This window comes from Trichoplax adhaerens, genomic scaffold, assembly GCF_000150275.1.
Source record: "Trichoplax adhaerens TRIADscaffold_2 genomic scaffold, whole genome shotgun sequence".
NCBI lineage: Eukaryota > Metazoa > Placozoa > Uniplacotomia > Trichoplacea > Trichoplacidae > Trichoplax > Trichoplax adhaerens.
The window spans coordinates 513296-539864 of NW_002060944.1; the positions used below are offsets into that span (position 1 = coordinate 513296).

Genomic DNA, 26569 nt, shown 5'->3' on the forward strand with positions numbered 1-26569 from the left:
CATGATCAAGACTAGTCTGCCTAATTTGCTATAGTCATCCACATCAAGCTATGCTCAACGTAGTGGTAGAAGAGCGACAAGTATTAGCCTAGCGGCCATGTTATGATGATGACTTACTTTCATACGCTTGTAAAAAGGCATTATAATCGTCGCCAACTTGTTCTAACTTGATCTTCTTGCGTTGTTGATGGCCAGGGCGCGAAATCGGCTGTTTATGACTCATAATGCAGTCTAATAGTAGAATGCAACGGCCAATAAGAAAGTAAAGAACCAATTGGAATGGTCCAGTTCAACAACAACCACTAACGAAGGTGGAAAAAGTTCAAGCAGCTGGCTGCAATCACCCGCCAAATGCAAGTTGCCCCCTGGAAAAGAAAATGCCAGTCATGCATCCAACGACAACTCTTCTACTGCCAAATCATTTCTCCCTCTCGACCTACCTTACCAACCACAAGTTCAATCATCCACCATGAACCAAGAGGTAAGAACGAGGTGAATTAAGATCCAAATTGGCACAGCAAGATTGATTTGCAATCTTCACCAAGCGTCGACAAGCAGCTAATGCTAATTCCACCTGGCCAATTTGAGCATGGATTGCACCGGCCTAGTTACTACGGTTACAGGAGGGCCGAGTACCCAGAGAGATGGAGGCATGGAATATCCTATACGTTGTCATGCTGTTGGAAATGATGACAGTGGCAATAAGACAATTTTAGTGGTGTATTGGATGCCATGGTAACAACAACACAGTGGTATGGTAGAGTAGACTGACGTCTTGCAGGTCACCAATAGCGGGAATGAGGATCGGATGGAGGTGATGCATGCCCATAGTCAAGGCTATAGCGTGTCCGATACGTTGCTCAGAGTACAGTATTCAGTAGAGTATTGCACGAGCAAATCGCTTTGGCCAACAAAGGAATCATGGAGGGCCTTATGGACAAAGACTTCTTGCACGCTATTTCTTTCCTCTTTGAGGCCATTTCTCTCTATTCCAGCAGACTTTTAAAGGTCTTGATCAGGCTAGAAATGGAAAGAAAGCTCTGTCCAATTAGGGCCTATACTTTCATGCAGTTCGACGTTGATGTTAGTCATTTATGCAGGCCCATTGGGGACCAACGAGATCCACAAAATGGCCAATACTTTCTTACAAGCTGAATAACATCAATTCTACCTTGGTGTTCATCAATACCTTGGCTTGATAATTCTCTAGCAGACTAGAACAGGTCTTGTTGATCAGGCTAGAAATGGAAAGAAAGCTCTGTCCAATTAGGGCCTATACTTTCATACAGTTCGACGTTGATGTTATTCATTTATGCAGGCCCATTGGGGACCAACGAGATCCACAAAATGGCCAATTGGGTCAGTAGATGGCCAATACTTTCTTACAAGCTGAATAACATCAATTCTACATTGGTGTTCATCAATACCTTGGCTTGATAATTCTCTAGCAGACTAGAACAGGTCTTGTTGATCAGGCTAGAAATGGATAGAAAGCTCTGTCCAATTAGGGGCCTATTCTTTCATGCACTTTGACGTTGATGTTTGTCATTTGTGCAGGCCAATTGGCGACCAACGGGATCTACAAAATGGCCAATTTGATGAGTAGATGGCCAATACTTTCTCACAAGCTGCATAATTCAATCCTACGTTGATGTTCATCAATATGATATCCTTTTCCTATTCTAGTTTGAGTAAAATAAATTGTATGTGGAAATTCGAACTTTCGAATGGGATAATAGGGCTAAAATACTCCCTTCGCTACCACTACAAATTGAAATGATGTACTGCTCATTTCCACTCGCAAAATCGACATAGACGCCACATTGCCTATCCATAGCGACTAGAATTTCTTGCCTATGCAATGACTATTTCCTATTCTAAATCAATTCAATCTGGAAATTTGAGGTTAGACAAGGCCATAAACGATATGACTTAGATAATTTGTTGGCTACCGTTGGAAATGGGGATTTTAAATACGACCTATTTCCTACGCAAATTTATACCAATCCCTTATATAAAATACGGCCATACTTTATGAGAAGTTGAATAATATGAAACTATGACTTCATATTTGCATTCTGTCTAATTCCTATTCCAAATGAACTAGACTTGATCAATTTCAGATCGAAACTACGCCATAGATAATAGGCGACTTGATCAATTTCATATCGAAACGAGGCAATAGATAATAGACGGTTTGATCAATTTCAAATCGAAACGAGGCCATAAATAATAGGCGATTTGATCAATGTCAAATCGAAACGAGACCATAGATAATCCGTGACTTAATCCATTTCAAATCAAAACTAGGCTATAAATTAAAATGCGACTTGATCAATTTCAAATCGAAACGAGGCCATAGATAATAGGCGATTTGATCAATGTCATATCGAAACGAGGCCATAGATAATCCGTGACTTAATCCATTTCAAATCAAAACTAGGCTATAAATTAAAGTGCGACTTGATCAATTTCAAATCGAAACGAGGCCATAGATAATACGCGACTTGATCTATTCCAAATCAAAACTAGGCTATAAATTAAAGTGCGACTTGATCAATTTCAAATCGAAACGAGGCCATAGATAATACGCGACTTGATCCATTTCAAATCAAAACTAGGCTATAAACTAAAATGCGACTTGATCAATTTCAAATCGAAACGAGGCCATAGATAATACGCGACTTGATCCATTTCAAATCAAAACTAGGCTATCAACTAAAATGCGACTTGATCAATTTCTAATCGAAACTAGCCTATAGATAATATGGCTCTGATATTTTGTAGGCTATCGTTAGAAATTCAATTTACATGCTGTCTATTCGGCTCGTAAATCTGTATTAAGCCTTATAAAATGCAGCCATACTGTCTTACAAGTAGGACTACCATTTCCTACTCTAAATAATCCGATCTGGAAGTTCTAGGTTTAGACAAGGCCATAAACAATATGACTAAGATACTTTGTTGACTACCGTTGGAAATTCAATTTTAAATGCTACCTATTTCGCACTCAAATCCATATCAATCCTTATAAAATATAGCCAAACTTGAGAAAAAGTTGAATAACATTAAACCATGCGTCTTTATTAGCATTGCGTCTATTTCCTATTCTAAATGAATTAGACTTGATCAATTTCAACTTCCTATTGTAAATAAATTTGATCTGAAAAATTCTAAGTTTAAGCGAGACCATCCATAAACAATATGAATAAGATGCTTTGGTGGCTATCGTTAGAAATTCAATTTAGATACTGCCTATTTCGGACACAAATCCTTATGAATACGGCTATCCTTTAAAAAAAATTGACTAACATTAAATCATACATTCATGTTGGTATTTTATTCATTTCCTATTCTAAATGAATTAGGCTTGGTCAATTCCAAGTCTAAACTAACCCATAGATAATCATAATATAGCCGAGATACTTTGTAGACTAGCGCTAGAAATTCAATTCATATACTCTTTATAAGGCTCGTATGTCTATATATAAAGACTTATAAAATGCGGCCATACTTTCTGTAAGTTGAACGGCCATTCCTATTCTAAATGAATTCAATCTGGAAAATTCCAAGTCTAGACAAGATCATAAACAATACGGATAATATACTTTATTGGCTACCATTCGAAATCCAATTTAGATGCTGCCTATTTCGGACTCAAAATTCATGCAAAGTCTTATATACGCGTGTAAAATGCAGCCATACTTTTAACAAGTTGAATGACATTTAACCATGTATTTATACTAGCTTTATGTCCATTTCCTATTCTGAATGAGTTGGTTATTAATAATATGGCTAAGATATTTTGTAGGCTACCACGAGAGATTCAATTTACGTACTGCCCAGTTCACTTTGCAAATCCATGCAAAGTCTTATAAAATATGGGTATACATTTTAACTCTCTGAATGACATTTATAATCCCTCCGTTCGCATTAACGTGATGTCTGTTTCCTATTGTAAATGAAAATTCCTAGTTTAGGCTAGGCTACTGCTACAAATTTAATTGAGATGCGAACCGAAATAGACAACATTGGCCGCCTTATGACATATGTAAGACTATAAAGGTGATCTTCGTGTGAACGTGCCATCATTTAGTATTTGCCTAATAAAGCAAGTAGGACTGAATTATCGTGTGTGTTACTGGATATAACCATTGCATCAGTAGATACATAGTAAAATTGGACACTATGGATAGGGCCACAGGCAGTCTACGTAAAAGTTGAAAATAATTCTTAACGCTAATCTATATCGATTTGTGGCTATACGTAGGCATGATTTAGAAAATTTTCAAAAATAGCATTCAATGGACATTACTAGCCAAAGAGAACTTGTCTAATGTTTGTAAACTCTAATCAATACTAATTTAGAGCTACCTGCTTGTGGAATTCAGGAACTATTCAAAGGTACGTATTGGCCGTTACCAAGAGAAGATGTCAAACATTTTTAAACGCGAATCGATACTGACATGCAGCGACATGGGTGTTGGGTTTAGAAGCTTTACAGAGGTATACGCCATTATGGAATGAATGTTACCCGCGTAGGAGAACATATCCAATTTTTCTAAATGGTTCGAAATATTGGACATTACTTATGTGTAACATAGCCATGCTTGGAATTAAATGCTACGAGATGGCTAGGAATATAGCAAGTCTATAGTATTTCTATACGATCCAAATGCCAATCCAACATTTTGGCTGTGATATTCATATTAAATTCAAAATGTCAACAAAAAAGATCAAATTCTAAATTGCCGTTATAGTTTAAGATAGTAAACGTGATAAGGTAATTGATTTAGAAATAGACAGTTGTAATAATTGAGGTAAAATTGCAATATTCAACCGATAATGGATTTCCATTAACGACTGTGTCGATTTAGGTTAAGTACTCTGCAAAATACCTGTAATAATCAAAATGACGGTTGTCACACTTTTATGCAATCTGTTAGGCATTAAGTGGATTTAAGCAGGCACATAATATATTAATTAACACATATATATGCTCTAGAAGAATAAATATAATTACATGTGTATAGAAAAAGACTATATTACGGTATAGGAAATTATGAACAGATTGTACAGGTGGAGTTTGGCACAAGTAGATAAGGAAGCGCATTTGTACTTAAAAAGGTAGGAGAGTAATTTAAGCTGGAGTGGAACGACAGTTGAATAAAGATAGCTTTGTAATATATTACCTAGTAAACTTCTAGACTGACTCATTTACTGTTGACTAAGGTCCTTCGCGAAGGTAGTAAAAGTTGTGACACTTGGTAGCAGATTTACAATACGGTAGAAGGGTTTTACAGGTAATCATAGACGAAGAATTTATTATAACTAACGAAATTGATGACAATTACATAGGCCAATCAATACAATGCTGGTCCTTTAATGATCAGTAACAGTAAAATGCCAGCGCACAGAAATATAAAGTAATTTTATAGTAGCATCTAGCTGGAATGAATATCCGTCCATCTCTAGTTCATTAAAATTTCGCTTTTTGCAATACACATAAACAAGCCCTTAGGAACACTAGGTACTCTAGCAAGAGTATAATTTTATCTGCTCTTTATTCCAGATAATATCTCTGGTTTGACACAATGACGTGATAAACTTAGGGGGAAAAAGTTAAAGAAGGGGGTTAAAATGCACTGACAGATATACTCTTAGTTGGTATTTGTAGGTTATATGGTGTGAGCATCCACAACTTATAACCAAGTTTAATATCATGCATACTATATGCACTCTTAACGACTACACTCACGTGTGTTGCCTTCTCACTATTCATTAAATCGGCGTATTGATATCCAATTATGCTCTTGGGTAGGAATAAATAAACTTACTTCTAGCATGCCACAAAAGATTTTCGATACGTTTAAAATATTGAACTCAGCCATCAATGGATTTTTACTTTATGACTGCAGTACAGTCATGAGCTGATTTTTGCAATATTTATTCGAGGGCATAGATACATTTCATTATAAAATATCACGAGAACTAGGATATAGTTGTATAATTACGCTTTATTGAGGCAATAGCAACGAATAGCTCTGCTCATTGTGCTGCATACGAGTACGAAGCATATTTAAAAAAGTTAATCATAAAACAAAATAGTAAAATATATCATAGTATAAGAGTATTATACCGTATTATTGACATATCTGAACTACTTTAATCAAGAAAAGACGCTAGATAAGGTAATTTAGATGCTATGGTATTGAAGAGGAAGTTTAATGAGAGTAGATTTCAAAAACTTGTTGAATAAAGATATAGGATTGAAAGAATTATAGAAAAATCGTCGTTGTAAATTTAGGCTATATTACGTGCATGCTTTTGCAAACCATACCCGATTTATAACAATGCAAGTTCAGACGTAAAATATTTGCAGATCAGACTTTATCAATGAAAAATTATTCAACGCTTTATTTCTATCACTGTATTATGTTTGAAATGTCTAATGGCATATTACGAAATATGACATTGAAATGACGGGATATATCATATGTTCAATAATTCGTCGGCCTTGGGGACCTTAAATGAACTGAGAGTAATTGCTGCTTTGTACGAGTATTAATCGCTTATAATACTATTACCACATTATACTCTGCACAGAAGCTGCTTTATTGATCATAATAATAGGACTACTTACTACAACGCACGAATTAACCTATACTGCTCGCTATTCAACGCGTCTTGTCGATTCCTTTTCGTAAATCTTTACGCTACGAGAACTTACTTTACTTGATAATCTGCCATAAGAATGCAGGACTATATGTATTTCCTTAAACTGTAGTAGGTAAAAACACTGACAGTATTCCGGTTCGCTTCCATTAAACTACAGCAGGACCGAAGCAATGAATCGTAACTTTAAAACATTGCATAAATAAATGAAATAATTTATTTTGTTTCAATAAGTAAAGGTTTCATTATCTTTATAGTATGCAATAATTAGAACCAATTTAAAGTTGAAAAACGAGTGCCGTAAACGTGTTCAAGACTGTCAAGGCTTAGAAATTTTTCATACAGAGTTTAGTTAAATTTTTACATACCAAATCACATCGCTATTGCAAACTAAATGGCTTCATACTATACGAATATTACTTTCAAAGCTAGAATAGCGGCAAGTTTCTTATAATATAGTATAACACATTCTGTTCTAGAATATTGACATATCGTAGCACTATCACGTTGTGTAACAGAATACTACCATTTACTAAGACGATTTGACGCCACATAAGTTAATATAATGTTTAAGTGAGCCAAATTTAAGTATTCTCAATTCCATTTAAACATTGTATCTTTCAATTCAGTAATGCATGACGTTATCACTATGAGTATAATATGCAGGCGACTTTCTGATATCGACGTCGTTCTCTTAATAAAACAAAAATTCTTAAAACGTATTATACATCACTAGTAATTACTATGAAAGCAATTTATTTCGCTATGAGAAGCAAGTTACAGCGGAGCTGTAAGATTTTCCTATAACTTTGACGATCTTAGAATCATCTATTCATAGTCTAAAGTCTCTCGGTGATAGAACAACAGATAACTATAATAAAATTAGACAATAGAAATTTCATCATGAGTTAATTATTAAGCAGATTATAAAAATCTACAATAAAGCATTACTAACCCTTCGCTCGATAATACATCTTTTGTTGTAGCTTTCCGTATCTTTGCGTCATCACATTCAAACCACTAAAAGATAGACAATAATTTATTGATTAATAAAATGCCATTTTAGATATACCGTATTTCAGAGAATCAAAAGTCTACATACCTGATTATACGGTTGTCGAACGTAACACGTGTAATGTCCGCTATCTAAAGTGCCACTATGATTTATGACAGCAAACAAGCAATACCGAACACTAGAAGAAAGAGATAATTATTTAATTCTACCCCTAAACCTATGTACAGCTACGAGCTGGCTAACCTTGAGGAACACGATTTTGCATTCTGGTTGTCTGCGTGACCAGATTCTCCGTTGTTAATTCTAAAATAGATCATACTAATCTTAAGAAAGGTATATACCACTTTATCAGTTTAAACTGTTTAAGTAATCAGCATACCTTAATTTAGAAACATAGGGCTTCATATCTAAGATATCTGAGAAGGCAACATAGGTTGTAATTTTTCTACCAAATTTCTTAGAGTGTTCAAATCGCTACAATTTGGAATCAAGGCCATAAAATTATGAGCTCATTCAACAAAGTAGGATATTTATCCGCTTACAACAAAAGTGTACCTTTAAATGAAGACACAAAACTACTGGCAACTTCTTCATGGTGAGTTGTTTGGTAAATTCCTTGATATCAATTCATTAATGACTATATCTCAGTACTTCAATGTAGAATTACCAAACCTTACAAGTATTTATTTACAGAATATTCATGGCATCGATGACATTTCAATTTAGCATGATCTAGTGTTTCGGCATGGGTGAATCTGTACATTTCATAGCAAGTTAAAATAAGGTGTGAAAAATCTCTGATGCATCGCAGCATTACCGATCCTGCAAAATCCAAAGGTAGTCTTACCTGTCAAGGCAGTTTAACAAAGTTACAGATGAGTTCGCACCAGTTTCATAGACAGTCGAAGCTATAGAACAAAAATGAAACAAGAAGATCGTCAACAATAAATTAAAATTGTGAATTAGACAAGTAATCAGAAATTGTACATTTACAGATACGACTGTTTGCTATTTTTTCTACTTCTTCGATTACTATTCAACCATAAGAGGCAATTTAATCAAAATCTTTTAATCTAATGTAAAATATACTACAGCTTTAGTGTACAATATAAGACATATCGTACCAGATGAAAGATCGCAACGTTCATTCTCCAGAGACCCAATATCCATGGAAATATCAAAGAAGGGATCTATAGTTGTAGACGTATTTCTGTACATAAATAAATACAGCAGTTAGATAATCAGCTAGAATTTATTACAAAGAAGACCATATCCAATGCAAGAAAAAATTAAAAAGTAACAAGATATCCTGCAATTACCCGCATTTTTGGCATGTAACATCGGATTGCATATTACCAGCAAATATTTGATGAACAATACATCGACAGTTATTATCTATTATTTCGTTAAATGACGAACTCAATTCTCCTACAAATAAAACAAATTAACATTAATGTGAGAATAATGTTATTTGACTTTTCTAGTGATTTAGTCAATGATTGTATACTTTTAAAGTGTCCATGGAGAGCATTTAGAATAGCAATTAAGAATTCATGAGCGTCTTGTTGTACATATCCAGCCATGTGACGCGCATTTGTCCAGATTAGATATAATAATTTGTTCGGAATATGAGGCAACGATCCAACAGAATAAAACTAAATAATCGGATAATGATAGATTTCATTAGTCCATCAGTAAACATTAGCTTTGAAATCTTTAGCTCATCTAATTACATAGAATTGATTACCTTTTGAAAAATACTGGCTAATTCACAGGCAATGCAAGTATTATTGTTATCATGGCTACATTGGTGTTTATCGGATAAAAAATAATCTCGCAAGATAGGTGTATGAACTAATGCTTGAACTATACTATTCATAAAGCACGTATTGCCTAAATTAGCTAATCCTTTAAGTCCTAAGAAAATAAAAACAGCATTGAAATTAGAAGGTAAGTCCATTCTCTAATGTCGTGTTTGCATTTGCTGAGGCGTCTCTAACACCGTTATTAACAATACAAAATCAAGATGGCATCATATCCGGTACAACAGCATCTTAAGCATAACACACTTATCTTTATTGCAAATATCGATAAATTAGAGGTACTGCCCAAACTTAATGTTTACCTATTTTAGATTTCAATGATAGCTTGTATCGGGTATTATTACGGGAGAGTAACTGCACTTCTTTTGCAGATGGTCTCCAGTAGTTGTATTTGTAGACTTGCTTGAGGTGGCCTACAAAGTATATCATTATTATTGACGATATGAATATCACTTATGCTGAGGTTCATTTTATAGCTATACCTTTGCAGCTTGGCAATTGCATCCTCTGACAGTGAATATTTTCAACATCAGGATCGTAAATATGTTTACCGCATTCAGTGCAGAATAGTGTACCACGTAGTGTATCAATGGCTAATTTAAAAGTTTATAATAACAAGTAAGCAAAGACGAACATAAATCTAATATGCAGCAACAATGTCAATTTAAGCTGCATAGATTTTCTACGCGATATTAATAAATTACACATTAAAATGCTATGCGTATAATCCTTAACAATTGAGCTAATTTTAAAGATACAGAATTACTTGTATTTGGTGAAAGATTATGAAAAAATAATTAACTCGTACGATTACAGTATCGCTCGTGATGTAACATTACATTCATTTATTGCAAATAAACAAACCTAATTGATGCTTTGCGACTTTCGCATGATGCTGAATATGACTATGATCATAGCAACCGACGAATACACATTGGACACAGGCGTATAACCTCTTTTGGTATTTTTTGCAAATATGGCATTGTGATAGAATGACCTTGATGTAATAGAAATGATTACGTTATTTACGTGTTTCAAGTTATTATTAATTAATAGACAAATAGATAATTGTATCCGATCACACTTTTCAAAGATAAAAATGTGATGTAATAGGGATACCATATAATGCAGCATTACTATTAAAATTCAAAGACATATTAAATCAAAACCCCCAAATTAACAATCCATAGTACAGTATTAGGGGCATTGAATCACGAGTAAGATTGACATGACTTAATCAATGTTGTCCATTATCCACAGATATAATTACCTTACAAACAAATAGGTATGCACTAGTAATTGTTTAACGATTTGGTTGATAATCGATAATGGAATGATTCTTTACGTACTTATGCGTTTTTATTAATAATTAGGTTACGTTCGTAACTTTAAATCGTAACAATTTGCATGGCATACTGTATGCATTAAATCACTTTTCATCGGCGAATGTATAAAACAAGGTAAAAGTAATGATCTAGAATCCCTAATAACGTAAACAAGTCTTAGTATGCTCGTATAAATAACAATTAAACAACTATACTGTAACTTTGTCTGTAAGTAGAATACGTAGAAATAGAACAAACTTTGATAAGCTAAATATCCTAGATAGTATTGCAAATAGTCTTTAAAGTACCAAGTCGTATAGCACTATCAAAAGCAATAAATGGTGATATTCCGGTTGGTGAAAACTGTCTCATTATGAAATGTTATCCAAGTATGCTAGAAAACATCGAAAAATATATAAAGTAGCTTTGATACACGCATTTCTCCAACTTTAATGAAAGCTATCATGATAGTCGTTGCAGTTATTAGATTGCTAACTGCACTATTCATGAAATTTTGCTTTTAAATGCAGGTATTATAAGCTATCTTACTACCAAACATTTTCTGATATCAATTTAAGGCATACAGCATGAATCACTATGATTGGCGTTTTCTTAATCATTATTTGATATTAACATCTTTCCGATCGCAAGAGTCGGTCGCACTACAAAAGCTATAACTAGTGGATAATAAGTCTGTCAATAAAACTGAAAATAAGTATTGTACTATATACGAGTATGGCAACTGGGGAACAATAATATCTTTATTGCGATTCCCAATATGACAACTTTACCCGATGGATACCTATAATTAATTCGCCTACAGGACTTTGTAGCAATAAGGACTATACGCACAGTTTCAATCAATCTAATAACAATGCTAGCCATTTCATAAAGTGATGATAAACTACAGTATGTTAAAGCTATCTCTTTATCCACTTGAACTCCAATTAATTCGCCTTCGCATAACATCAAAATTGTTCTATCCTAGTAGAACCTTCAAAATTTTCAAAATATCCTATGACCAAGCATGTTGGCAAGCCAACCATAGAATACGTTTTTATTTTCTGTAGTACAGTAAAACGAATTGATTGATTGATGCGATAACGTCTAGTGCTATTTCCAGTGCAAGATATTTTTAATTGCTATTGAATGGATTGAAGGATGCAACCATGATCAAGTTTACGTAAAACGTTTAAATCATAATACGGTATCCCTATTATTGTCATTGAGCTTTAAGTCATGGAAAGGCTAAATGTTGAACGTTTCCGTAAAATATTGATTACTGTTTCTACTTAGAATCAATAGAAAGATGCATTGTACATCAAATACGGAGATGATTTCAAACTTGTGAAACCGGTCGATTACCTTGCAGCGTATCGTAGTGTAGTCGGTTAGATATACGACTTGGTTGGAATTGTGCGAAATACGCTACGATCCTGATGAAATGAGCAATATAGTATATTGTAATAAAGATAACACAGCTAAATCAATTGACATCTGAAATTGAAAATATGTACAGTAGGTGTAGATGGGCGCTATAAGTTTTCATCCAGTTGCTCTCAACTGTCCTAATGAAAACGAAAGACTGCAGAAAGAAACTACGCTATGATCATGATGTCATAGGCAATCCAGTCATTGTAAGAAAGATAACGCAACTTGGATAGATCCACTCTTAAAATTTAGTCATGTCTACAGCAGGTGTAGACGAACAAGATGAGTTTATATCGAGTGTTATGGTAGAAAAACAGCTGAACATTGGCGATCATGTCAGCGTCAAATAGATGATGTCTTGTCTGCAATATTTGCAATATTTGCCTACGCATCCCCCAATAGTATCGAATGTTTCATACCACCGAATGTATTGTAATCGTTGGATCGTTCTCATTCTGTAAAATTGATTAGAATACCTATTACAAGTCACAACAGAGCATCAATGTTACCTTTAAATCATTATTAGGTGGAAGTTGGCTTGTAGGAGTAATAATTTGCGAGCTTATAAAACGAATTTGTTCCAAGAGTTGATTATTCTTCAACGTTGCAACATGAGCGCAGGTAGCCATGGTGAAGGACGGACGAGTCAACCTCCGGTCTCAACTGGCTCCACTTTGATATGCTACAGCCACAACAACAAGACCAGGTAACAGTTTCAGCCTATGTAGTCTACTGTATTATGCACGAGAGATTGTTGGTTGTTTTTCTATCAAGATGGCTTTTGCAGAGTCAGTATGGCGCGAGCGAGTACAGAGAGCGCGGTAATAACCGTACCGTACCGTACCGTGCCGTACTAGTACCGGTCGGTGCCAAGGCACTCATTCATAAACCCTAAGTGAGAAGTCCTTTTAATGATCCACTGATGCAGCGCTCGAACAGTACATCAGTTTGTAGAGAAAAGTATGAGAACGTGATGATGAAAGAAAGACTACGGGGGAAAGTTGCTCAACCAGGGCATGTATACCTCTGGTAGCAAAAGGCCAAGGAAAATGGATGTTCATTATTTTAAGGGAAATAAATGCAGCTTATTCATTTTTAATTTTTTAAAGGTGAAATAAAATGGACCTTCATTATTTTGAGGGGAAATTACTGTGGTTCATCAATTTTAGGAATTTTTTAAAAGTCAAAGTAAATGCACCAAGTTGTCATTATGCTGAGGAGAAATTAATGTAGCTCATTTAATTCTGAACTGCTTAAAGGTTAAAGAAATTGCTCTCTCATATTCTTTTGAAGGGAAATTAATTTAGTTCATTAATTTTAGGAATTTTTTAAAAGTCAAAGTAAATGCACCTACAATGTTGTCATTATGCAGAGGAGAAATTAATGTAGCTCATTTATTTCTGAATTTTTTAAAGATTAAAGAAATTGCTGTCTCATATTCTTTTGAAGGGAAATTAATTTAGTTCATTAATTTTAGGAATTTTTTAAAAGTCAAAGTAAATACACCTACAATGTTGTCATTATGCAGAGGAGAAATTAATGTAGCTCATTTATTTCTGAATTTTTTAAAGGTTAAAGGAATTGCTCTCTCATATTCTATTGAAGGGAAATTAATTTAGTGCATTAATTTTAGGAATTTTTAAAAGTCAAAGTAAATGCACCTTGTGTGCTGTCATTATGCTGAGGAGAAATTAATGTGGTTCATTTAATTCTGAATTTTTTAAAGGCTAAAGAAATGACTCTTTCATATTCTTTTAAAGGGAAATTAAGGTAGTTCATTCGTTTCAAATTTTTATCTCCTCATTCTTAAGGCATTGATGAATGAATATACCTGGACTGTAGATAGATTATTTCTACTATAGGCTAGTGTATCGTCAGTCTATTGCAAAACGTTGAAATGTAATAAAGTGTTCAAGAAAATGTACCTTCATTAGGGCTTGGATTGATGAGTACTGTATCTTGCTAAACGTCCAAATTGAAAAGAATTCAAGAAAATACACCTTCATTGATTAAGGCATTGATTGAAGATTATAGTCATTAGAAAAGGTTAAAATCTGAACTATACGAGAAAATGCTTCTTCACATGAAGGCATTGATAGAAGGATGAGTCTAATGCAAAATGTTGGCATCTAAATTCTAAAGTATACTAGAAAATGCACCTTCATGAAGGCATTGATTGATTGATGAGTAGAATGCAAAATGTTGAAATCTAGCGTACGCGTTTATCGATTTCAAGTCCATACACCTTCATTCCTTCATTCATTAATTGAACCATTGATTGATAGGTACAGTAGAGTGCGTCAAGTTGGAATCTAAAGTATTCTTTTAAAATACACCTTCATGAAGGTATTAATTGATGGGTACTAGTATCATAGAATATTGAAATCAAATGCACAGTATTAAAGTAAATACCATACACTTTCATGATGGTATTGATTCATGAGTATAAAGTAAACAGTAAAAATCTAAAATATGAAAAGTCAAGTAAATATACCGGAACATGAAGGCATGATTAGCGGGTTGAATCATGAGCTACTATACTTAAAATAAAAATCTTTTTGAATAGCCCGTGATAGAGTGCAAAAAATTGAAATCGAATGTATTAAAGTAAATACACTTTCATTAAGACTTTAATTCTGTCACTGTGCACAAGTTCCTCCATCAGGGTGTTGATATTGACTCTAGAACGCAAAATGTAGAGTATGAAGGAAAATAGACCTTCATTAATTTTGCAGGATGAGTATCATGTCAGAGTTTCCCAATCAGAACAGTTACAAATGTTGACTCAGAAATGCACAGTCGAAAGTATTCGAGAAAATGCACTGTCATTAAGGCATTGACGACTGCAACAGTTCTTGAATCAGGAAATATGACGCATATAGTGTACAAGTAGTACTGTATAGGAGAATGCCTGCAAGATGTTTTCATCTATCTAAACAGTCCAAGTTATCAAAATCACAGCTGTTTTTCAAAAGTAAACGAAATTATGCAGCCCAATTTTCGGATCTTGAGCAGGTATAGTTGTGATTAAAGTTCATTAACTTCAACGATTTCTATATATATGAAATTGTAACCTACATTCGCTTCCTCGTCTTAAATTATCATGATAACTATCTGTGTTAAGTATATTTATGAGATGTATGTATATTGGTAATATATAGCAATACTCAATCTATTTGACGTCGTATCGTAGAATAGAACCTTCCTGAACCCTTAGTATTTTCATTCATGAAAATCTATATTGATGTTCAAGTTCATGCCCTGGCTCCGCGAAATCATAACACCTGATGAAGGTGAATAAAAACACCTGGTATGAGTATGTGACAGCGGAGCTTTACTTCACTTGAGCAAAAGTAGGTAATTGTATGGAGTCATCGAGTATAGCTAGAGAGATTTTACTTTTTAGGGATTCCTATTTAATAACAAAAGAACTAATCGGAAATTTAGCGTCAATAATTAATTAATATATAATTATTAATGAATTCTGAAAATGGAGCGAGAGAGAGATACTAAATTCATATATATCGATTAGTACACCCCTCGCTGATTTAGATATGTACCGGTATATGCGCATAGAATTAGAATTACTGTAATCATGCAAATTGCTCCTTAATTTAAACAAGCTAATTATTTAAATAAATAATATGCGTATTAATTCTATCTGATTCTGTCTCATTCACTAGACTTCGCTTCTTGATTACTATACTATTAGCCATTTCTTATGTGCTACTGAAAATTCCGTCGATAAATTGTTGATAGAATTGACCACAGGTCTAGTGATAGTAAATGGATCGAGTGTACGTAGCAGGACAACGGAAACCGGGAGATCTATTCCTAAAAAATATTAGACAATTCCGCTGTAGTAAAATGATTAATGTGTATATGCAAGTATATACAGTATTGCACGCTAATGGAAGAAAATTGCAGATTGCAGGGTAGCGCTCAGCCAGACTCTGCCCGATACTCAACGTACTGCAGCTCGCATCGTGTATGCTGTATATTGCATATAGTCACTAAGTAGCTCAAGTCGGACAGCGTAGGGTATATTAATTAATCACTGCAGTCAAGACATGCAGTAATAAGATGCAACATTGTATGGTATTAATTTCACTTTTCTAATATCTTATTATTGAAGTAGTGCATCCAATTTTGATTTGAATTCATGATTTCATTTTCTCCCAAAGTACGTCTCGCAGCCTTGGCTTGCTGAAAATTAGCATCATCGTACTAAGACGATTATATAAGAATAGTAGGACTAAGTCGAAAAGAAATCTACGTGAAAAGGTAGTCTGGATTACTGGTGCCAGTTCCGGCATCGGTGAAGGTAAAAAGTATTTTCGATCATATAGCACCATGACTATTATATCGGACTTACTAGAAGAATAAGTTTAATCTAGTTTCGTAAAAGACAGTATTTATCCTTATGATATAATATGCCATGCAGAAGCAGCCTTAATGTTATGCTTGTGTCCATTTCTCGTTTGCAATAAAAATTGGTTGTTCCCTACGTGTAATCATGTAATATTGATATACCTACGTACATAGTTATCTGGCGATGACAATTTCTTTATATACATGACGAAGCACATATGTGTAAATGTATTGTGAAATTAAAATTCTTCATCTTGATACAGAATGTGCCAAAGAATAATATGCCAATGGAGCCAAAGTTATCATGAGCAGCAGGAATTATCAGGCTCTACTTAAAATCAGAGATAAAATGGTCGCTGGCAAAGATATCGATACAGAATTAATACCTCAAATTCTTCCAATAGACCTTCTGAAATCTGAGCAGCTAGAGAATGTTGCTGATAAGGCTTGGTCTATGCATGGTGCTATAGATATCCTTATTAATAATGCAGGAGTAAGCAGCCGCGGTTCGATAGCTGATTCAAAGATGGAAGTATACCGATGATTGATGGAAGTAAATTTCTTCGCTCCTATAGCTCTAACTAAAGGTATGCAAATATCTATGTGTGGTAATGCATGTACATATACACAATTACTTTGATAGCGGGTATACACTATCGAAGACTGTGAGTTGTATTTACAGGCACATTATAAGTATGGTAGTACTTCCATATACTTGTGAGATTTTTTACAGTTAAGCAACTGTAGACAAGAACTACTCAGTGATTGAGTGAGTTCTACGACAGTAGAATCAGACAAATCTGTGATAGGCATTATAAATAGGAAGGTTGCAATCCTATGACAATGTATCAGACCTGATATTGCATTGGGTATTTACTACTAATTCTTGTAAATGATATACAACCCTGCTCATACATCACAACACTACTACATAAAGAAATACAACAGACATTTTCCAACTGTTTGTATCTAGTTTCATGGTATATTTCAATTTAATTGCATTATACGGCTATAACTCTCCAGTAATTTATTGTTATTTATTTTTCGCAGCTCTATTACCAAAGATGATCCAGCGCAAATAAGGCCAAATATTTTTAGACCAGTGTTAGGGAAAATGGCAGTTCCATATCGATCAACATGTAAGTTGATTAGAATTGAGAAAATCAACATTATGTTGGCTATAGTCATTCTACGCTGTTTAATCTTGTCCAATAGCGAGTCATAACAATTTGCTAGTAGTATCATATTCTATATCCGTATAGTGGAGTATACTTATTCGGGTAATATACATATTATTTCATGAAATGATGGCATTGCCATAGATGCTGCATCAAAGCATGCTTGTTAGGCATTTTGTGATAGTTTGCGCGCTGAAGTTGCTCAAGACAACATCAAAGTATTTATTATAAGCCCTAGATACGTACGTACGAACTTATCTTTGAATGCATTGGCGGTTGATGGATCTAAAAAATGGAGGTACTTCTTGTTTACAAATCAGTCTTAGCGTAATGATGAGTGATTTTACCCTTATCATAAGAAGTAAAATTGTAAACTGTTCTCTCATTCTGCAATTGTATTTGTTCTCCAACTGCCATAATAACATTAACAAAATTCGATATCCACCGCTTGGTTAGTTATGGATAAAGATACCGACGAGGGAATGGCACCGGAGAAATTCGCCGCTGCAATGACTGAATATGCTATCAACGAGGAAAAAGACGTAGTAATATGTTCGTTAATTCCGAGACTAGGAATATTTTCGAAATATTGTATTCCTAGTTTACATTTTTGGGTAATGCGCAATCGGGCTCGTAGCAGAGCTCCCAATAAGTAATCACTAAAACTATGGCGGTTAGTTTAACAACCTCTCTTTTACGATCGCGTTTCTTTGGCCAATTTTTCGATATAAATTGATCGATGACATTCACTTTCATCTACTCATAAAGTATTCCTTCAAAATGCATACTCGTATATAGACTTGTTGTAGCCTCAAAAACAACTCATCATCAAGCAATAACTCAGTATACAGAATTACGTTTGTATTTCAGACATCTAGCATATCTAGGATTTAGTTAATAGATTAACAAGTAACTGTTTAAAACACTCAATAAGTAATTAACATTTATTATTGAAATAGCTATAAATTCATCAGCCTTGATGGATGAATTAATTAAGATTAAATAGTTTACGGAAGGATTATAAAGTCATATAGGACTATGCTGCAAAGTTTATCAAAAATAGTGATTAATGAAGCTGCCATTTTTTATGCTCTAAAGTAGAGTCATTCTGCAGATCGTTCACTGGCTAAATACTAATACTCAACACTATTTAACAACTTTAAGTAACGGTTTGAATATTTGGATATTGTGCCCTTCTGCACGTTATTGAAATATGCAAGTACTCTTTGCTGATCGATTTTTCTACAGAATGAACCCATACCTGAATATCAATTGGAAGGATTTAATTGCAGTAGGCAAGTTTTAGGTGAAAAATTTTAATTCGTTTTTTGTTATATAGAGTATGCATAGCCAGTGAATAAAATGCAATACATTTTTAATTTTGTCCTAGTCGTATTTTATTCTTTGAAGGTTTTATTACAATATTACGTGCATGTGAATATTTTATCAGCGTACAGTATGATGCAAGATTGTTAGTCATACAACCGACTCAAAACTAGCAATATACTCTACAGTCTATCAATATAAATTGCATATAGAAATTCAAATAGAGTGTAACTATCCGCGAAAGAGCGTTGCGTAGCTGTTCAGTTTTCAATCCAAAGCAAGTATTCTGGCATATTTTACGACAATTTTTATTTAAAGGTTAAACATCATACTCGTCAAAATTAATCGCGAAAGGTTGATATTGATCGATTTCAACTTTCTGCATTAAAATTAGAAAGGGAAAATCAATAAAGCCAGAATGAATGATTTTGTATTAAAAAAAGGTAGAACTCAAATTTTAGAAAGCGTAAATGAACAGTTTTATACTTCAAAAAGTGAGAACTTCAATTTTATAAATACCGCACTATGAAATTTGCTTAACTAGAAATAATGGATTAATTTTAATGGAGCAAAGTTAGATAGCTGTAAATTCATTGGCTATAATCAATTTTACAAGTATGGCTAGACTGCTGAAATATCATGGAGCTGCATAGGCCATGATAAAGCTGTCAATCGATAATAATAAACATAAAAAGTATTCGTTCTTTGGAGTGTTACACTAAAATGTACTCTTTGTTCAGATCATATCATGTACCTGGACAAACATTAAGTAGCTTAGAGTACATGTCTACGATTTTTGGATAACTTGTTTTTTGGACAAAAGTTTGGCATATAATTAATCTCAGTATACGATTAAATATTATAGCAATGTGTATTCACCAGGAACACAGATCTAGATGTACAAGTACTGATTAGTTAGGAATTGCTTGCGATTGAAAAGGGTTTGGTATATATCACGTAAGATGATGATATACTACCGACTGATAGAGAAAACAAAATTTTTGGAATGGAATGATTTTAAAGACATGACTACACAACCATTCTCATCATCTAATCAGCAACTACGTAGGCAACAATTGTTGTCAAGGTAAAGGATATGTTTCGAGGGAGAATTTTCGACCCGATGCTTAGTCTCGCCTATGAATGAATATCAGTGCAACAGGTAAAATCGTTATTCGAGAAAATAGAGTAGCGAAGTTACTACCAATTACTAATTAATTGAATTATAGGCAGTATAATACATGCTATCCTATCGTGAGGCTATTGGAATTAAAACAGAATTGTAAAAGAAATCGATGCCTGGAATAAGTTGATATTCGAAATATTTCTCAACTATTATTCTGATGGTATAAACAAGGATTATACTGGTATATTGGAAAGAGATTTCTCGGATAGTGCAGTAGAGTATCCAATAACTGTCATTGAGACACAGTGATATACTCGTACTATAACTTTCATTGATCAAACATCGCTACTATCCGGTACTTGTAATTAATTCATTCATTATTAGATAATGTTTATATAACGCGATGTTATTATTTATTTGTATCCATGTCAGCCAAAAATTGACAGATAATATTCAAACTGATGCTTACAAAACTAGTAATATATTACTCTATCCTAAATATAAGTATTGTTAGCTGCCAAACGGCAGAGATGTCGATTAGGGCCTTACTGATAGATGTAATTTATCATCAAGAGATTGTAGCATATTTCAAAAGTTATCCTGATCACAGACCTTCTTAAATATAGCCTTCAAAATGAATTCTCGGCTTGCGTAAAATCGTAGGCCTTCACTGTAGATACCCAAGCTTAATAAGGATCTCAATTTATCCTGGATTTGGAGTTACTATGCAGTGAGATATCCGATACTCGACTATGATATTGTACTGTCTAATTTGCGTTATACTATACACCAGAATTTCGCAAAAGTCCCTCTACTACAATATCTATCCAACTTCGTTAATTACCCTATAATGAATTAAAAACTGCTTCATTTTCTATATATTTTGGTTTAATCTTGCCGTCTTACAGTACATGAAAGAACTCTGGCGTCATATTATGTCTAGGCCTCCAATTTGAGAGTAAGAATTAATTGCTATCCCAATCATTGACGGGTATAATGGACGTCGTCTAGTCAGAGACGAGTAGCTGTCGCTCCGCTATAAGGCTTTGTATTAGTGTGAAGGTTGCGTTTGGAGCAGTAGGTAACAGTTGGTTACCGGAGGATGAAATGGTGTAAAAAGAAAGTCGCTAATAGAAATTAACATGAAATCTTTTGATGGCGTGCCCATGGCAGTCAAAAGTAAATAATAAGTGGTAGTGAATACGGTGTAATACAGTCTGCATTCAGCTACCAGTTGGTCATTTCTTGCAGCTAAAAACCATGTATTCGATCTTAGCTCGAATTCGCGATTTCATCTTTTCTCAAAGTGCATCTCGCAACTTGGGCTTGCTGGTTATTGGCATCATCGTGCTAAGACGGCTGTATAAACGACTCAATGCTAAATCGAAACGGCATTTGCGTGGAAAAGTGGTATGGATTACAGGTGCAAGTTCCGGAATCGGTGAAGGTAAGTCTTATTTCGTTTATGGCCACTCTCCAGTAGTCTTAAGTAGAAAGGCTTGTGGTTATAGCTGCAAGATGGCAGTTTCCTTTTGTAATAAAAGTATTTTCTCTCCTAAAAATGATATCCTATACTCGTGCACTTCTCCTACTGCATACAAATACGGCTGTTACGCCTGCAGAGATTAGTTTACGAATGATTGCAGTTCATAAACAGCGTTTACTTTGAAAACTTTTACTACCGTAGTAATGGCTGATTAGCAGTGGAAAAAGAATTTATTTTCATGAGCGAGAATATCTCCTTATAGACAGTAATCATCTCCAATTTCATTAGCGCTCAAACAACTGTTAGCTTGAGGTAAAATAATGCTTTCAGTTACGCTTTTCTTGTCGCAATTTGGCATCAACGTCAAAGCAAATGGAATAACATCTAGATTATAACTGTAATCCCAATAGCTAAAAACACCATTTCAGAGTACGAATACGAACATATTTCCAACAATTTTGCACAGTAAACATCAGTTAACCAGTTTATTGTTATACCTAGATCGAAAGCTAGCTAAGATGTAACTTTACAAGCACTAAATTGTTTATGTCACCGTGATAAGCAGTACTCTAATTTTATAACGGCTCGTGCATATTACTAGACTGCTTAGCTAGTACTGTACTTCCGAAATAGCTGTACAGTATCTCTCATCAAATCAACCTCTTCATTTTAATGTAGCATGTGCTAAAGAATACTTTGCCAATGGCGCCAAAGTGATCATGAGTAGTAGAAATTATCAATCTTTACTAAAGGTCAGAGATGCTATGGTCGCTGGAAAAGATATCGATGCAGAATGTATGCCTCAAATTCTTCCATTAGACCTTAGCAAAACGGATCAACTAGAAGATATCGTTGAAAAGGCATGGTCTATACATGGTGTGATAGACATCCTTGTTAATAATGCCGGGGTAAGTAATCGTGGCTCAGTAGCAGATTCAAAAATGGATGTATATCGGCATATAATGGAAGTCAATTTCTTCGCTCCTCTAATTCTTGTTAAAGGTAAGTGATTCTGCAGACATGGCAGTGAATATGTGTACTGGAGCAACGTACCAGTAATAAGATTAAAAATAATTCGTGTAGTTGATATTTCTTTCATTTTACGTACCTACATTGAATCAAAATAGGTAGTATTCCAGTTACAGTATATGCAATAGTGTACTTGGTCAGTGACTTATTTTATTTATGTAACTCAGCCATACTGCCAAAGATGACTCAACGAAAAGATGGACAAATAATATTTGTTAGTTCAGTTCAGGGGAAAATGGCCATTCCTTATCGATCAGCATGTAAGTTAATTAAAAAATCAAACTTATTTTAGCCATCATCATTTCATGCTACCCAATTTTATACTACAACAAACTGCAACTCTGCTAGCTGCATTGCTCTCTGCACAGTATAGGATATCTCTTTTGGATAATATACACCTATTGATGATGATATTTTCGTAGATGCAGCATCAAAACATGCCTGTCAAGCACTTTGTGATAGCTTACGTGCTGAAGTTGCTCAGCATAACATTAAAGTATTTATTGTAAGTCCTGGATACGTACGCACCAACTTGTCTCTCAATGCATTGGCTACTGATGGATCTAAACATGGAGGTAATGTCTTGTATTACAAATCAGTTGTTGTTAAATTGCTATTGAACTGCAAAATCTTTTCTATTCTACCATTTTATCTGATCCCCAACGATAATGGTACCTTTTGACATAATTCAATATCAATTGTTTGGTTAGTGATGGATAAAAACACAGCTCAAGGGATGGCACCAGAGAAATTTGCTTCATTATTGGTTGACTATGCGGTCAACGAGGAACAGGACGTCGTAATATGTCCTGCTATTCCCAAGGCAGCCATATTTGCAAAGTATAATATTCCCAACTTATATTTTTGGATAATGCGTCTTAGGGCCAATAAAAATAGCGAATAAAACTGTTAAATAGTTATAGTACAAGTAATTGCTGAATCATAGAATGATTCTTTAACGTTAACGTTATGATTGCTTTTAGGTTGAAGTTTAATTGTAGATGTCAGTTTTTATTTACTTCACAAAATGCAACTCTAAATATACGTAGAAGCTTGATGTAATCTGAAGTTAATTTATACGTATAAGAAACCTTTCCGTCTGTACAATAGTAGTTTTATTCCCAAGATCTGGGATATAGTTTATGTTGGGATTAGATATAGGAATGAACAACTATTGGTAGCGTATTACTAGTATGCTCAATGAATAATAAATTGATTAGCTAGAATTAAATAGTTCTGGTGAATTAACCTAGGAGTCATCATAAATCTGGAAAGACGATGCTAACACTAATCCATAACTTATAATAGTAGTAGGCCTTTCGTCTGCAGAGTAAGAAAGGTGCCAGACCATTTGTGTTCTTCAGATCGTATCCTTGACCAAACGCAAAGATATAACAGTTTCTGGATAATGCATCTTTGGACACATGATGTAACATGCAATAAGCTGTGCTCACAGATTTCTCTACAGCCTTTTACGTGGCAAATATCTGTAATAAAGAAATGACAATATACTGTACAACATGATCTATGAGAAAATTTCCATCTTTGCGCGTTTCTTTTGTCGTAAAGAAGATTTATTATATGAATAAAGTGCGATACATTTTAGAATTTATTGTATGGAATATATAGTTTTCAAATTTTTGCTGTAATACTGCAGATACTACTTGCGGTGTCAAAATATAGCATGATGCAAGATCTTCCTTCATTCAAAGTGAAACATCATTTTATAGTTTATCATTAATAATTACAATTAGAAATTTGCAGTAATGTGTATGTATGCACAAAATGAGCATTACATAAATTGTACAAATTATTTATTGCTAAAGACTGCATTAAACCATAATAAGACGTTTAAAGCTAACAGTAATATCCTGTATAAAAAATTTCTGATCCATTACATGTCAACTGTTAGGATTACAAAGGATAAAGTTCATTTTCCTAAGATCAAGCTCTTAGCCATTTATATAACGTCAAGGCACAGTAGCATGCTGATGCAATTGCAAAGAAATTTTGTAATTTTTTTCTATACGAATCATCTTTTCGCACTAAAATGACAGGCGAGGATGAAGTTAAATTAGGTAAAGCCAATTTGGCCAATTTTAAAGAATCACGTTCCAATTGATATTTACAACATGGATCAAATTGCCATGATAAACCATAGATTGAAGCTGAAGTTACACTAACAGCACCCGACGAAAAGCTAAGCACTTTCCAACTTGTAGGCAAGAAAAGAGGGCTAAATAAGCAGCCAATTCCAGCTATGACTGCAGTTTTATGTAGGCAATTACCAACTGTTATCCAACGTGATGTCTCATCGCCAATACTGGCTGGCTCGATAACGATGACATCATAACGAGCTTCTAGTGCATTTTCTAGATCTAGTTCGAATTGTTCATGTGAATTTTCTGAATCATAAATCTCTCGAATAATGGCGCAGCTTGGCGAATCATTCAACTCGCTATATAGAAACAGTAAGAAATAGTTTTATGAATTTTAAAATGTAATTTAAGATGTTTTTTTCCATTGCATCGATGGAAGCAAATAAAAATGATTACATATGACTAAGCACACTGTCATCAATCGTCTACGGCAATAGTTTTAGTTTAAGAGGAGCAAAGCGATGAGATGATGTATGAATCAGTGACAGACTTGTAGTGTTAGAGTCGATATCTGTACAGTCAATAAATAGGATAGCACTGTAGATTATGTTCATAAGATTAATAACTTATATCAGTCAGTTTAGCAATCTGATGGCCACATTCATATCGGACTCATGTTAATGAAATTTTACGTACATCTACATTCCAAGTTGTTGTACTGAGCTAGTATTGAGCGATCGATCATCTTTCAATTACAACATCGATCGTCCTGCCTCATACTTTGTATCACTTGCAAGACCTTCCATTCTACGAGTCTAAATCTTTCAATAAAGGTCAAACTCTTCCATCTGTATCCTATTTTATACATTCTAATGCAGAGTATCTATTTTTTTAGTAATCTAATGGATACATAAAATGTCATATTCGTCATAGCATTGTAGGGCTATACGAAATATGTATTACGAGTTGTTCTACTCCTATCAGGTTGAGGGTGATGACCGTATTTATTTTCAAGCGATCGACATTGCATAGGCATAAAACCTAATAAGGACGAATTTAAAATCTCCTGTGTATGTTGTGTATAATAGTACAGCCCAATGCGTGATGACTGTATTATTTTCAAGCGATCGACACTGCATCGGCATAAAACCTAATAAGGACGAATTTAAAATCTCCTATATCTTGTGTACAAGAGTGCAGCCCTATGCACTCCTGGCTACAATCCATCAACGTAGAAAACTGAAAATGTACATGATGCATGAAGAGTTCTTGATCGCAGCTGTAGCCATTCACAACAACCACCGCATTCTTTACATCGTCAAGAATAAGTCGACAAGGTGTCTTTCCTCATCATGACTTTAACATGATAATATCAGTTTAACATAGAGACGAAGAAATGCATTATAATGATATCCACTATCACTAGACAACTTACCTCAAGTCCTCCATCAAGGATGATCGAAGAAGAAGTCGACGAGTAAATCGATTTAATGTTCAGTAACTGATGATGATGATGGATATGGCCAACGGCTCGTCCGATTTAAATGTCTTTACCCGGAAAGCGTAGGGTAGTCTACCGTAAACGAGGTAACATTACTAGGTACTAACGTAATTGGTGCTCTCCGTCGAGTCTAGTACTATAGTGTTTCCATGATTCCACGTACTGTATGGGGGAATCTTTTAGC

General features: G+C 34.3%; 4 protein-coding genes across 4 annotated transcripts; 2 read left to right on the plus strand and 2 right to left on the minus strand.

Moving 5' to 3' along the window:
- Nucleotides 1-7503: 7503 nt before the first annotated feature.
- TRIADDRAFT_52906 (uncharacterized protein) lies at nt 7504-12898 on the minus strand (the record flags this gene model as incomplete). Its single annotated transcript, XM_002109698.1, has 15 exons — nt 7504-7546; nt 7631-7695; nt 7778-7868; nt 7934-7993; nt 8070-8164; nt 8382-8445; nt 8538-8598; nt 8815-8900; nt 9010-9118; nt 9198-9345; nt 9438-9607; nt 9816-9926; nt 9996-10106; nt 10378-10510; nt 12779-12898. The coding sequence occupies 15 exons, from the start codon at nt 12896-12898 to the stop codon at nt 7504-7506; spliced, it is 1467 nt and encodes a 488-aa protein (XP_002109734.1).
- A 4046-nt stretch (nt 12899-16944) lies between these two features.
- TRIADDRAFT_52907 (uncharacterized protein) lies at nt 16945-19138 on the plus strand (the record flags this gene model as incomplete). Its single annotated transcript, XM_002109125.1, has 5 exons — nt 16945-17133; nt 17284-17357; nt 17691-17779; nt 18275-18432; nt 19067-19138. The coding sequence occupies 5 exons, from the start codon at nt 16945-16947 to the stop codon at nt 19136-19138; spliced, it is 582 nt and encodes a 193-aa protein (XP_002109161.1).
- A 2392-nt stretch (nt 19139-21530) lies between these two features.
- TRIADDRAFT_21043 (uncharacterized protein) lies at nt 21531-23689 on the plus strand (the record flags this gene model as incomplete). Its single annotated transcript, XM_002109126.1, has 5 exons — nt 21531-21717; nt 22435-22758; nt 22953-23045; nt 23208-23360; nt 23496-23689. 5 exons carry the CDS (start codon nt 21531-21533, stop codon nt 23687-23689), a joined length of 951 nt encoding a protein of 316 aa, XP_002109162.1.
- A 1040-nt stretch (nt 23690-24729) lies between these two features.
- TRIADDRAFT_52909 (uncharacterized protein) lies at nt 24730-26333 on the minus strand (the record flags this gene model as incomplete). Its single annotated transcript, XM_002109699.1, has 2 exons — nt 24730-25243; nt 26320-26333. The coding sequence occupies 2 exons, from the start codon at nt 26331-26333 to the stop codon at nt 24730-24732; spliced, it is 528 nt and encodes a 175-aa protein (XP_002109735.1).
- Between the last annotated feature and the right edge of the window lie 236 nt (nt 26334-26569).